We start from the raw sequence: 14,890 nt of genomic DNA, 5'->3' as shown, positions 1-14,890 counted from the left end.
ATTAGTATAGCCATGCGGCGAGATTATTTAAATATATTCGGAAAAAAATAGTATAGCCGCCCGGCTATACTGTATTTATTTGACTTGTGCTTCACTGCCTAGGCGGGTTGGGTCCCTTTTTATTTATTTATTTATTTATAATTTTATATTTTTTACTGACCTTAAACAAAACTTAGGTTTTATGCTTAACTACAAACAAGTATATACCAATCTAAAATCTTGAAATAGTAGTCAGAATCCTTTCTTTCTTTCTTCTATCCTGTTCATGTCTGGACATCAAACATTGCATCTAAACTAACCTGTAGTTGAAAGTGATAAATTTCAGTGTAATCTATTAGACATACCTTCTAGGCAAAAGAGAAAAGATGAACATATAGAAGTCCTAAGAACTTTATGACCAAACCTTCACACCACTCATTGTACTCAGCGAGCCTCATTTTGTTAACCTTCTTAACCTACAATGAGCATACATATAATAGATTTAAATAATAATAATACAACCAAAAGCATAATATATTTTTGGTTTCTAAGCAGCTGTACAAATATCAAGCCTAGAGAGTACCATCATCCATTCTTGTTGAAGGTCAGGATCTTCTGCATATGCTCGCAAGCCAGTTAGAAGGTCAATATCATGAATCCAATCCAAGCTTCTATTCCAAGCCATTTTGAGATAAGAGCACACAGGCTAGGATAAAACCTTAAACTCTGTGGAACACACTGCTCCATAAGCCCTATTTGATAACTATTTCTCTATTTCTCTCTCAGCTTTGCTTTTCAGTTGGGCTGCAGCTACCTTCGGCCCTAAAGCTGATAAATTTGGAGAAGACGAAAACCTTTCGCTTGTCAAAGGCTAGGAGGCTTCTTTAGGCTGAAAGCGCAATAATAATTTTCGATTCTCCTTCCTACTTATTGGCCCAAAATGGTATCGTCATGAGTCGATAGCTCAACTCTGATTGGGTCTGACTCCTATTAAACATTTCCACTTCTATAATACAGAACTATTAACTAGGGGGAGATGCTACAATGGGGCTCAATGAAAAAGACCCTTGACTAGCAGATCGGAGGTCTCAAATTCGAACCTCCATGGCACCTTGACAGTGTATGAAAATCCCCCTCCCCTTCCTAACTTTGGCAAAAACAAAAATTAACTAAGGAAAGAGAATCCAAAGCTTAGGGTATGAACTACTTGGTCATCATAGTCATTACAAAGCCTAATCCTAGTGACCTAGAGTAGTAATGCCAACCCTCGTAGCTAGATTAATTTGTTGACATAATAATGTATCTGTATGATTAGGTTCTTCCATGTGAAAGTGGGTAAGTAGAAGGTAAAAAGAAATATTAGTCTTAAATTCTTCCAAATTCATACCAACTTTCTCTATGATTAGGAGACAGAATCTTTCAAAATGATACCCATTTATTTGAACACGAAATATAACAGAGCTGAGAAAATGATAATGTATGAGAGCAAAAAAGTAAAAGGAGGTATAAACATTGGAGGTCAACATAAATCACTGAGTCATTCAACCCAGGGAAGGTCACCTTGAGATAGCAAATATTCACCTAACACATTAGTCTAGAAACACGTCCTCAGGAAAAGGACACAGAAAATTACAACATATGAAGTCCTACAATTACATCCGAAGTTAGCAGTTAGTGTATTGGCTAACCATTAGCCCATCACCTATTTGAATAGTTTTGAGGTGATTGTTGGCGAAAATAGAGAGCACTTAGGCATCAGACACAACTATTACAATTACTTAACTCCTGAACAACTTCTTCCATGGATGGTCTCTCAATTGGAGACTCATGGGTGCAAAGCAAAGCAGTCTTTGCAAGCTTGGATGCTTCGTATTCGAAGAACCTGCCATTGAGGTTTTGGTCAATAAAGTCTTGGAACGTGACTGACTCCGCACCAAGACGCATTGAGCTAGTGACTTTCCGCTTCCCAGATAGGACTTGGAAAACAAGCACCCCGAATGCATAGACGTCACTTTTCTCTGTGAACCGTCCTGTAGTGGTGTATTCAGGCGCTAGGTAGCCCATAGCTGCACTGGCCTTGAGTGCTGAGAAGACAACGTCATTGGTAAGAAGCTTGTGCAGGCCAGAATCTGAGAGCAAGGGGTTGTATCTCTGGTCAATCAGCACCTTTTCAGCTGAGATGTTTTGGTGAACAAGAGCAGGTTTGTTTGGCTTGTAGCCGTGTAAATACGATAGACCTGGTTAAAAAGAACAAAGCTCAGTATAGATAAATCATAAACTAACTCTCCTTGAATTCACGCGTTGATGGTTGGTTATGCATCTCTCAAACACATAAGCATTCAGAACTGAACAAGAACCGTTTTCAATTGGATTTTTAGTAACATAAGCTATAACAAGCAAACCTGTCCTTAGAAATGGAATAAGTTTAATGCAAGATTATAAAGATATGAAACATATACTGACCTTTAGCAATGCCCTTCACAATAGAAACTCTAGTTGTCCATTCAAGAACATGGCTGTCGCCGTCCTTGACATCAAGATACCGCAGCAAGTTTCCATTTGGAACAAAATCATAAATGAGAAAGCATTCTCCCCGGCCCTTTGAACAACAAAATCCTCTCAATCTCACTAAATTCTCATGCCTCAATGAGGTTAGCATGTTCAATCCCTTCAAGAACTCAGCTTCCTCTGTCTTGCAGCATGATTTACCAATGCTCTTAACGGCCACAACAGACCCATCTCGTAATATTCCTTTATAAGTTGCAGAGAAGTTACTCTTACCCAATAAATTCATCTCGGAGAAGTATTGAGTAGCTGTCTCCACCTCTTCTAAGTTGAACCTAAAGCTATGGAACACTTCTTGAGCAAACAAACTTAAATTCCGCCCATCAGCTAAAGGGTCCCACCCGTTTGAATACTCAAGGCTGATGAGAGGAGATCCATTTTTCCTGTAAACTCCCTTGCCCTTGGCCTCGTCAGTACTTAGACGGCCATCAGAAATATCAAATGAGCTCCCAAGCTTCTGTTTCCGGCGACGGTGTTGGGTGAAGAATAGAACTCCTATAGCTGATAATGCAATAGTTACTACAAGGACACCAACAACAACAGCAACAGATGCTTGATGGGATTTTGACAAATTTGAGCATCGAGTTTGATTGCAGGGCAAAGGCACATTTGCAGTCTTGGGAATGTCTCTTGTTGGTGCAGCAGCTCCAAAGGGTTCGGGTCTGCTTGCGTTGAGATGACCAAAAGCACTGCAGGCTGTTAAGGACATAAATCCAGCCCCACATAATCCCAGATTGTTTTCGTAAGAGAATCCTTCATTAAGCCTCTTCAAAGCTTCACCAAATCAATAAAAATGAAATCAATCAGGGGTTTAAACACTTTTTTCAACAATTTAACATGAGTAATAACTTTTGCAAATTCTTATTTTAAAGATAAAATTTAGGTGTTAAGACTATTCTTACCAAGAGGTACATTGCCGGAAAGAGTATTATTCCGAACGTCTAGAACTTCAAGCACGGGCACATCAGCTAGTTTGGTGGGAATAGAACCAAAAAGATGATTGACACTCAAATCCAGTCTCATTAACATTTCTAAGTCTCCTAAACTTGCCGGTATTGCGCCGGTTAAGCGATTAGATTGCAGAGCGAGAACAGTAAGGTTTTTCAAAGACCCCAGCTGCGTGGGTATGCTTCCAGTGAGCTGGTTGTAGCAAAGCTGCAAAACTGAAAAGCCAAAACAGAACAAGATAAGCGGAGCCTTACTTGACACAAATTAGGAAAAGGCAAGAAACGCATAAATCAGCCAACAATTTAAGTGCTTTTTCATCTAGATTTCGCAACTACCACATGCGGAATCGGTGCAAGCCACACGGAATAAGAAATTGCTTACATAAATAGAGAATGATGGATTAGTTTTCTGCGAAACAAAAACCAAAAGTTTACATACATCAATCAAAACACATGAAATAGAGATTCTTTTTTACTATTTTCATTGTTGAAAATAAAAATTCATGCGGAAGGCAGAGAGTGAAGGAAATCGTTTTCTTTTTCTTATTGATCGTTGAGTGTGGAAACCTGGAAACAAACATACACAACGAAAGTTCAAATCTTTCAACAAACCCACCACTAAAATTAACAAACTAGTAATAATCCCAAAAGAGAGAAAACCCATACTTTCTAAAACGGACACACACACACACACACATTCCTAACCAAGGTGCTCAAAGTTCACATCTTTCTATAGAACCAACAACCAAAGCTAGCAATATTACAGAAAGAAAGCAAACCAATATATATACTTAAATAAAATAAAGAATCAAGAGACTAGAAGTTCTACGGAACAAAAATCTTTAGCTGACCTTGTAAGCTGCCCATACTTCCGATCTCAGAAGGAATCTCTCCAGAGAGATTATTCACATTCAAATACAAATCACTGAGCTCAGTCAAGTTGGCAATTTCTCTGGGTATATCCCCGTACAGAGAGTTATAATGCATGTAAAGACCAGTCAAATGCTTGAGCCCTGCAATGGAGGGAGAGAGCTTCCCAGAGAGCCCCTTTCCTTGCAACGAAATATTAGCAACTTGACCCGCTTCGTTGCACCCGATGCCTTCAAACGACCCGTCACATGGGTCTCCATTAACGGTCCATGAAGAAAGGTACAAGCTTTGAGGGTCCAAAACGGCCTTCAAGTTCACAAGTGCTCTGAGCTCTGCATTTCCACAAACCCATAACGGGTTCGTAAAGAAAATTAGGAAGGAGAAAAGAAAAACTGTGACACCCATGTTTTGGTTTGTGCTCAGAATGGTAGAAGTTGGTTAATTTTTTCTCTCTGAGACTCAATCTCTGACTGTTATTTTTGTAACTGGGCTTTTCGTCCCTGTTTTAAGCCCTGCAGAGAACCAATGGTTCTCACTCTCTCTCTTGAGCAAACAGAAGGTGGTGACTGTGTGAGAAGAAAGAGACAGTCACAGAAGGTGTGCCTAACTTTCTACAGAGGAAGTGTGTACCAAAGCTATGAAGTGAAATAAGAAACAGAGGAAAAGAAAAAGAGAAGGGCTTTGGAGTTTTGACCGTTGGATTGGTTGACTATTGATTGATCTAGATTCTAAGTACAAGACCAGGTGTGGGTGCAGTTGCATGTTAGTATTTTAAAGTTCATGCCATGGGAAGTGTGATTGCCAACTGAGCTACTCCAGTAACTCCACATTCCTTGTTTTGGTTCGTAAAACTAGTAACTGCAAACAAGAATAAAAAAAGCTTTCCTGCCTTTTTCTTCTTGTATCTAAATGACGAAAAATATAAGCTTTAACTTATGCAAATGGATTTTAGAGAACAAGAATCCAAAAACTTACTGGAAATTTGTTAAAATGGGTTTTGTAGATTAGCTCCCATTAACATTGGTTATTTTGATATCCTTGAAGCTAGCTACAAAATAATCTAGATGTCGAATATGTACCATTCAAAGCAACTTTCATACAACTCAAGACATCTTTCATAGCATTTTTGCTGAAATATAGAGAAAGTATAACTTTTTTTAGAAGCACTTTAATGATTTTAAAGTGATTATGCAATAAAGATTCATGATTAACATAACAAATCAAGTGACCAAAAGTATGAACCCATGCATCAGATATCATATATTTGATTCTCATTTCTCCACTATTCAATTAGAAAATGATTCATGATTTACAGTCACTTGACAAGGTCTTGCTTAAAAATGAAGGGCATCAATTCAAATTTATTTCGAGATAGAAAGAAATTATTATAGAAGTGGGTCTATGTTCGTAGACTTACGTTTGCCACGTGGTCAACCACAGATGGGAGCTACGGTGGGGTTGAGAGGCACTGTCGTCCCGGAAACGGAGATTCCCTCGCATAAATACGCAGTTCGAATTCAAATTGCAAGGATCCTGTGCATGCAATCTCATACTAACCCCAGAAACCCACTAACATAATTGGTCCAATCTTAATAAAATATCCTCGAAATTCCACGTGTCCCGTGCTCTATAGATCAAGCCATGCTTGGAAAATTCAAATAAAGACATTTACTAACTTGGCTTTGGATTGGTTGAGAGATAGTGTTTATAGAGTACTTTGTGCTTCTTTTTTCTACCGTTGTCTCTCTCTCTCTCTCTTTGCTTGTGCCTGCCATGCCAGAAAATCTGACACCACCACTGCCTTCACTCCAATGTCCATTAGTTATTGTCCTAGCTCTCTCTCACTCTTATATTCTTTATTCATTTGGTCTCTTCTTATTTGTTTCCATTTGATCTACCCTATACTCATAACATTCAAAAGTTGAGATTTTTATAATTTTGACTGACCAGAGAAAATAATAGAGAGATAATAAGATGGTCCAAAGTCTAATATATGATATTGGTCCCAAATGTAGAGAGAGAGAGAGAGAGAGAGAGAGAGAGAGGTATTGAATAACATCATTTGCCCTCTTCATTGAGTGATAATAGTTTCTTTGTTTTCTCTCGCCTCCCTATTCTTGAGGGATTTGCCAGCCCATGCAGTTGGACCATTTCTGATTGCAAAACATGGCATGCATTTCAAAATTTATACAAGTCTTGTTACTCTTTGACTGCCTCCTTTTGGTAAAAAAAAAAAAAGCTAAGTAAAATGAGAGGAATAAGGATCATATGTATTGTGCTGCTGCTCGTTCAGGCGGTAGGCAGTCATAGAACGGAAGTGCATAGATGATATTTTAGTTAACAGAAAAGAAACTCGGTTAAAAGTTGTCTTTCAACTTGTGCCAAAATATTCGAAAAGCACTTTCTTTTATACAGCTAGGAAAAACGCATAAAAAAAATGCTTTTGCTCTGAAGAAAAAGACTTTTCTATTCTAATAACGGTGGAAAAGCTACACCCCACCAAACCAAACAAGCACTGAAGAGAAGACATGTTTTGAATTTGTGAAAAAGCTGACAGAAATGAAAGATGGTATGTATGTAATGTGTTATATTGTTGTATTTTTTGCTTGTAATTTGATGAAAGTAACTGATGAGTTTGGTGTTGGTGAGAACAGGACCACACTAGCTTAATACAAACCGATCTCTGTTGAAAGTCCCAACATAATCTAACAAGAGTTGCAGCAGGAACAGGACCTTTCATTTTATATATAATAATAAAGTGGTCTTCTTGAGATTGGAATATCTAGAACTGCACAATTAACGTAGCTGTACCCATAACATGTTTTATATATATCTATGTTAATTAAGAAAAGCCTCGGTTTAACTTCATCTTTCATTTGATCATCTGAATAAAAGTCTCACCAGAGTCACCAAAAAAGTAAGGAAGGTTTGTCACAGAGTATATGGATTTTTAATATTCTACTGTGCTGCTTTTGAGGTATTAATCTTGGTATAGTGGTGTGGTGTTGGGGCCGTGGAATTTATTAATTTATTGACCATGTGAAAGGGATAGAAAGCATGAATGGAAGAATTGATTTTTTATGTATATCTGTTTTTGAAGATAGATTCTTCATCCATATGAACTTTTCCAAGTTCCTTTGCAGAGGGACAAGGCATCTCTTAATATTTTTTACTTGTAGCAGTTCTCCAATTTTGCTGCATGCAGCTTAGCCATCTTCCTTAAATTATATGTGCCTAAATTAAATTCATGCTATGATTTCTGTAAAGATGAACGGTTTATGGAAATATGAAAACTGAATTATCTGAAAGCAAATTCAATCTTGTGTCTGGCCTAGAAGAGACAAGTTTTCTTAGAAACGATGGCACTAGCCTCACTGCCCTCAAAAGAGTATGGGGTTGTGTGTTTTTTGTCCACCCAACCCAACCCAACCCAACCCAAGCATCTTCTTCTTCTTCTTCTTCTTGAATATTTATTCTTAAATTCCATTTTAGCTCTATCTGTTTAATTTGAGTGTTTGAATTCATTGCAAGATCTAACTTGTCTTGGATGTTCAGTCTGTGTGTCTTGGATATTTTCTTCATCAACTCAAGTATTTCTTTGTATGGACGTTACTTAAAGAAATCAGGCTCTTTGAAGATGGTTAAGGTCAACATCAAAATCATGAGCATCTGTTTTTTGTTGTAGGACATGCCAAAAGCTTAAAGACCAGCACACCGTCAAGCTTTAAAAAGCTGCCTTTGGAGTATAAAGTTGTATATGAAGCCCATGGCCCAGCCAGCTATATATTTACAGTTTGAGAGATAATTAAAATGACAACCCCCTTGAACTTGAAGGCTATACAGAAAGATGATTGAGTTGTAAGCTAATCACACTGAGCCACTCATCACTCATAATTCACTTGTTCAAAAAGAGACACAAAAATAATGAGTTTTCAGCACAACTACTTCTTCTGCATTGCATTAGTCGTCTCTGTAATCATGCCATGCAAGACAACCTAAATGTAAATGATGATGGCATATAGCTCACATTTATCCCAACCCAACAAAACATGAAAAACATGAATCACCGAAATGGCAATTTTCCAAGAAATTTCCACCAAAAAGTTTGGTTTCGTGGGTGGCTTTTTCGCTCACCATAATTGGCCTTTAGCTTTGCTTTTGGAGTTGTTTTATAACAATACCTTTGGCTTTGTTGATAATTAATGGCCAAGAAGATGCCAAGAAGATGCTGAGCCTTTTTACCGCATAACAGAACAAACTGCATCATTTTCATCTCTTGGGTTAAATTGCGCGAGAGTGGGCTTGTCTTTGATGCCTATGCCCACTTAATCATTTTTCACTTCTAGTGAAAGCCACACAATTAGGAGTAGAAAACCGCGAGATGATATGCATGACAACTACCTAATGACTGGCAGATTATGATCACCAATTTGGATAACTTTATTATATTTTGATTCCACCAGATTTTTCTCTTTTTCTCTTTGTCTATTCCTCGGACTATTATTTGATTGCAACATTTCTATTGCCGCATTTGATATTGATTTGTAGGGTTTTGTGGCATCGGAATGATAAACTTTTGATTTTTTTTGGGCGAAAAAACGAAAAAATATAATTAATTAGTATAGCCGAGAGGCTATACAGTTTATACATATTCTTATATTTAAATCGTATAGCCGGGTGGCTATACTCTATATATATATTCTTACATTTAAATAGTATAGCCGCGCGGCTATACTTTTTTTAAATATTCAAATATTTAAATAGTATAGCCGGGCGACTATACCATTTATATATACTTTAATATTTAAATAGTTTAGCCGTTCGGCTATACTCTTTATATATATTCGAATATTTAAACAGTATAGCCGCGCGGCTATACACTTTATATATATTTTAATAGCAGAGCGGCTATATTCTTTATATATATTCGAATATTGAAATAGTATAGCCGCTGCACGGCTGTACTGTTTAAATATTTAAATAAAGATAATTAGCTAAGAAATATACTCAAAAACTAAATTGAATCGCATCTAGATTTTAAGCCTCAAGGGCTTTGTAGCATCTCAACTCAAACAGTAAGCACCATGTCTATACCTTGTCCATATTAAAATTTAGGGTAAAGGGTCTAAAACCCCCCTGGACTATTTGGCTTGTCGAAATGTCCACCCTGAATTTTTTTTCCAGCCAATTTAGCCTTCATATTAAATTTAATCGCCAATTTCACCCCCGCCGTTAGGTTTTCCCCAATTCCATCTAAATGCCCGTCTAAAAAGAATAAAATAATCTTTTTAAAACACAAGTTGAATAAAATATTAATAAAAATAATAAAAACCAACAAAAACTTTTCTTTTTCTCTCTGTAGAACCTCTGTTTCCCTTCTTCCCGATCAAACCCAATCCCCTCCTCTCTCTTCCATAACCACCATTACCAGCCACACTCACCATCATCACAGCACAAACGATGTATATATGGAGCACCGCATCATCCCCAGACCCAGCGGCGACTCCACAACCTCACCACTACCACCCCAGCCAGATCCCATCCGCCCTCTTTCTCTCTCTCTAACCGGATACAACATTAGGCACAAAGAGAAAATTCCTGTGCTGGATTGAATTCATTCTCTGTTTTCAAATTATTATTTTTTTTGTTTTTGAATTTGCAGACATAGAAGCAGATAATTTATTTTTTGAAATAGGCGGGTTCGAGTTGATGGGGTGTTGGGAAGGATGGGGCGAATTCAATTTTGTAGTTGTTGGGCTATTGGCGATGAAGCTGGTAGGATGGGGATGAAAGAGGCTAGAACTGAAGAAAAAAAGAAAAGAAAATGGGAGACCAAACCCTATCGCCCTCCATCTCTCTGCCTCTCTCTTAGGGTTTCAGATTCTTAGTTTCATTGACGCGGAGGAGGGTCGTCGGCGGAGGGAGGACAACATGGTGGAGATCATGAAGAACCGCAGAGAAGAAAGCCTCCAGAAGAAACGTCGCGAGGGCCTTCAACCTCCGCAATTGTCCTCTAATCTTCACTCCTCCGGCCTAGAGAAGAAGGTAACCTAATGTTTGATTGAGGTTCCGATTGACTGGCCTTAGCTCCTATATCTCCATTTCCCATTCTAGGTGATTGGGGGTTCGGCCTAAGAGAGAGGCAGAGAGATGGAGGGCGATAGGGTTCGGCCTCTCCTTTTCTTTTCTTTTTTTCTTCAGTTTTGTAGTTTTAACAATTTAATTATTTTAAACTAAAAAAAATTAAATTTTAATTGAACAGTGAGTCACGTGCCTAACATGTGACATTTAGACAGAAAATTGGATGAAATTGCATGAAAACTAACGGCGGGGGTGAAATTGGTGATTAAATTTAATACGAAGGCTAAATTGGCTGAAAAAAAAATTCAGGGTGGACATTTCGACAAGCCAAATAGTCCAGGGGGGTTTTAGACCCTTTACCCTAAAATTTAAGATGTCAAATGCTCTATTTATTAGTTTCGGATACAAACATATATAACAAAGAAAGAGAAACAAGAGGGCAGATATAAAAATCATAAAACATTTATCAAAACAATCTATATGCTTGCCAATAATACGAAAGTGAAGATTATAGTATGTGGCAGCCAGGCAGGCAATGTGTCAATTTTAGAGGAGCTCTTCTTACAACACTAAGCAGCGAGCAAGCTTATCAACACTCTCATCATCATCATCATCATACCTTGGGCCCTGCACAGGGGAGTAATATCACATCACTTTGCTTGACACGGGTGCATCTCGAATTATGTATACACTCTGTGTCGTTACCATCTCAAGCAGCCAAATCCTCATCCCTAAGATCAGTGTCCTGCACAACGCATATGCTAAAAAACTCAGCCTTTCCATGCAACCATCAATGGCTACCAAGAGCAACAATTAAGGTTTACTTCCAGTAAAAATAACAAAAGTAAAGGAAATGGTATTTTGCTAGCGCACTGCATGCATTATGCATATGATTGGTGTATCTCATGCATGGGAGGATCATACGTACGTTACTCTAGTAAATATCAATCACAGTTTCAACTTGGAAATGACTTCTTGAAACAAATCATTATCATCTGGCTTTACATGCCAATTTCCAGTTAGCACCCAACGCACCAACCAACCCATCTGATCTGATATATACCATCACCATTGAATTACCAATCACCTCTGTACCATCTTCAAGGAATTGCAAATTATATATATCCATCTCCAAAACCGTAGAAGAGAGAGATATTTAAATAAACTATAAATTACCACTTAAGAGGCCGTGCTTGAAAGTAAAACTCAAGCTGCAATATAAATCACCTCCAAAATTGCACTAATACAAAAAGATTCATACTAGTGAACAAGTGAAAGATCTCACAATTTCCCGCTCTCGTATGGAGTCACCACTTTAGCCAACACTTTACCCCTTACGAGCCGACCCGGTGTGAGCGGGGATTAGTCTGGGTTGTGGTTAAGGCTTAAAGGTGCCACCCATAGCTGGGGCCCATCCAGGACCACCTCGTGGTTCATACAAAAAAAAAAAAGATATCACAATTGGGATTTGGGTGTTGTGAGAATTTCCTGTTTAGGAAAAATCATTTATATGAAGTCGCAACAACCTAATTTATGGCCAATAGAATATATTTCATCACTAATGAGCATATGAAGCATACTTCTATGTAACATCATGCTCTAAAAGACTTCTTTCTCGGTGGTTTGTTAGTTTTCATTCAAGGAGCACTATCCACCTGATCATATTCAAGAAATCACTCTAATAAACCAATTTCCTCTTCTTTCCACCTCCATCCTCCAAATCTAAAGGAAACACAAGAATCAACAATCACATTTTGATTAGAGTAGAGCTTCTTTTGGAGGATAAATTAGAGCAGAGCCTTGATAACAATCACAAAATATAAGTTCTAATGAAATTAAAGTTTAAAAACTGGGAAACTGAAATAGTAAGGACCATAGTACAAAGAGAAACACACATCACACCAAACACAAACATACCCCACCTTCTTTCTTCTTTGCCAAGCTTTTGCCTCCTACACAAACACAGACGTCAAATATAAGCTAACTTTCTCACATGTAGATGCATGCTTAAGAGAAATTGTTATGAAGAAGAACTTTCAGATGCCACCCCTATCTGACATATTATATTGCTAAAAAGCAAACGAAGATGAAGATGTTAGCAGAGAAGCCTCACTTCCTAAAGCAAGCACTCTCAGTTTCCTAAATAGGCAATCACCTAGACTAGAATTCAAACCATCATCGTCATCTGGGGAATTCGTCTTTTAACAAGTCTCTCTTCTTCCTCTTGTGCAATCACCTACATCATTGCACTCAGTTAAAACAACAGTAACCATGAGAAACAAATACATAATATTACCTTTCAAAGTTAAAAAGAATTAACCTCATCATCTTCATCTTCTTGACTCAAGACCTTCTTCCTGAGTAGTTTCTTATGGGAATCAGCTTTCCTGGACTCAAAAACAACATGGGCAGAAGATCTATCGCCATCATCGCCATTTGCATCCAAGAGAGAATACGTCTTCTGCTTCTTTACTAACATCGCAGCTTCCCTCTCTTGTTTCCGATATAGCTGATATACTCGAGTAACAACTCACATTCAAACCAGATTCTTTACCGGGCACTCTTGCGAAGATGTCTTCAGCAAATGCACTTGTTTTGGCCGAAGAGGACAACCCAAATTATTTACGGGGTTCGGGGTCGAGGGTCGCAGGTCGCAGCCTTGTGGTGGTCGTCGTGGGTGGATGCCTGGTGGTGGTGGTCTGTCGTGAGAGAGAGGAGGACCCGGCTCAGTGGAGGCAGCGTGTTTTCTTTAAAATCGGGGGAAGAAAAAAGAGGCCGTCTAGCGCCTAGGCCGATTTTACTTTTTTTTTTCTTTTCAATATAAAATTAGTTTCTTTGCTTTTTATTTTCCCCACTTCTTTAGTTGAACTTTAATATATGTATATAAGTAATATCTTAGTCTTTTGTAATTACTTTAATTTATAATTATATTATAATTAGTATTTAAATATTTTACTAATGAAAGAAGCCCACTGCTTTACTCTCTTTTTTTTTGTGTCAGAACACTTCTTTACTTCTTTCACACAAAAAACAAAAAAAAAATCTATAAATCTATTTTTTTTTATAAAAAATTCTCAGTGTTGTATTTATCTCAAATTTAAGAAAATGAAAATTTAAATAAAATTTGGTAAAGAGAAAGGCGGCATTTTCACATTCCAAATTGGTATGTATGCAATCAAACTAGCCATAGAATCAAGCTAAGACAAGAAACAACATTCATCTTCTTTTACACAGCGGCATTTACAATTATATGTGACATTGTGCAAAACTTTGAGATGATAAATGTGTCATAATTCAAATCTTTAACAAGTATTTAATTATTTTAAATTATTTTGTAGACTTTGTTTTTTATTTTTTATTTATACAAAATTAGTTTGTTAGCTTTAATATTTTCTATTGCAATTGAGTAATATCTTTATATATATTCGAATATTTAAATAGTATAGCCGATCGGCTATACGCTTGACATATATTCGAATATTTAAATAGTATGGCCGCACGGCTATACCCTCTATGTGTATTCGAATATTCAAAGAGTATCGCTACGCGGCTATACTGTATTCAAAGAGTCACCACCATGTCTATACCTTGTCCACACTAAAATTTAAGATGTCAAATGCTCTATTTGTTAGTTTCAAGTAAAAACATATATAACGAAGAAAGAGGAACAAGAGGGCAGATATGTCATCTTAAAACATTTATGAAAACAATCTATATGCCTGCCAATAATACGAAATTGAAGATTACAGTATGCGGTAGGCAGGCAAGCAATGTGTCAATTTTTGAGGAGCTCTTCTTATTACACTAAGGAGCAAATATTTTCGTCTCCAATCACAGCATGCCACGTGGAAAAGAAGATTATCCCTTAAATTAATTAATTAAACCAATTTATTTGACCAATTAATTACTAGGGATAATATCTTAATTATATGATATTATCTTTCTTTAATAAGATAATATCATTAATTCATATATTATATATATATATATATCAATCTCCAAAACTGTAGAAGAGAGATATATTTAAATAAACTAGAAATTACCTGTGAGCTACTTAAGAATTCTTCAAAATCATCCTCTTCAACCTACATGTTTATGTACGATTTCAATTACCACTTAAGAGGCCGTGCTTGAAAGTAAAACTCAAGCTGCAATATAAATCACCTCCAAAATTGCACTAATACAAAAAGATTCATACTTGGGTGTTGTGAGAATTTCCTGTTTAGGAAAAATCGTTTATGAAGTCGCAACAACCTAATTTATGGCCAATAGAATATATTTCATCACTAATTAACCTCATCATCTTCATCTTCTTGACTCAAGACCTTCTTCTTGAATAGTTTCTTATGGGAATCAGCTTTCCTGGACTCAGAAACAACCTGGCAGAAGATCTATCACCATCATCTGCATCCAAGAGAGAATATGTTTTTTGCTTCTTCACTAACATC

The 14,890-nt window shown here is 37.1% G+C and overlaps 1 protein-coding gene and 1 long non-coding RNA gene across 2 annotated transcripts; both read right to left on the bottom strand.

Annotated features, from left to right (window-relative positions):
• Positions 1–1,498: 1,498 nt before the first annotated feature.
• On the bottom strand, positions 1,499–5,082 carry LOC110764651 (Leucine-rich repeat protein kinase family protein). The gene is made up of 4 exons (XM_021967662.2): positions 4,343–5,082; positions 3,447–3,707; positions 2,443–3,318; positions 1,499–2,216 (listed from the first exon to the last, which is right to left on the bottom strand). The coding sequence occupies exons 1-4, from the start codon at positions 4,764–4,766 to the stop codon at positions 1,735–1,737; spliced, it is 2,043 nt and encodes a 680-aa protein (XP_021823354.1). The 5' UTR covers positions 4,767–5,082; the 3' UTR covers positions 1,499–1,734.
• A 7,262-nt stretch (positions 5,083–12,344) lies between these two features.
• On the bottom strand, positions 12,345–13,282 carry LOC110764759 (uncharacterized). Its single transcript, XR_002527927.2, has 3 exons — positions 12,763–13,282; positions 12,598–12,678; positions 12,345–12,394 (listed from the first exon to the last, which is right to left on the bottom strand). It is a non-coding gene; the product is annotated as an uncharacterized LOC110764759 (long non-coding RNA).
• Between the last annotated feature and the right edge of the window lie 1,608 nt (positions 13,283–14,890).

This window comes from Prunus avium, chromosome 2 (assembly GCF_965620075.1).
Source record: "Prunus avium chromosome 2, drPruAviu1.hap1.1, whole genome shotgun sequence".
Taxonomy (NCBI): Eukaryota; Viridiplantae; Streptophyta; class Magnoliopsida; order Rosales; family Rosaceae; genus Prunus; species Prunus avium.
Note: the sequence above shows the minus strand (reverse complement) of the source record. Positions and strands in the feature narration are given on the sequence as shown.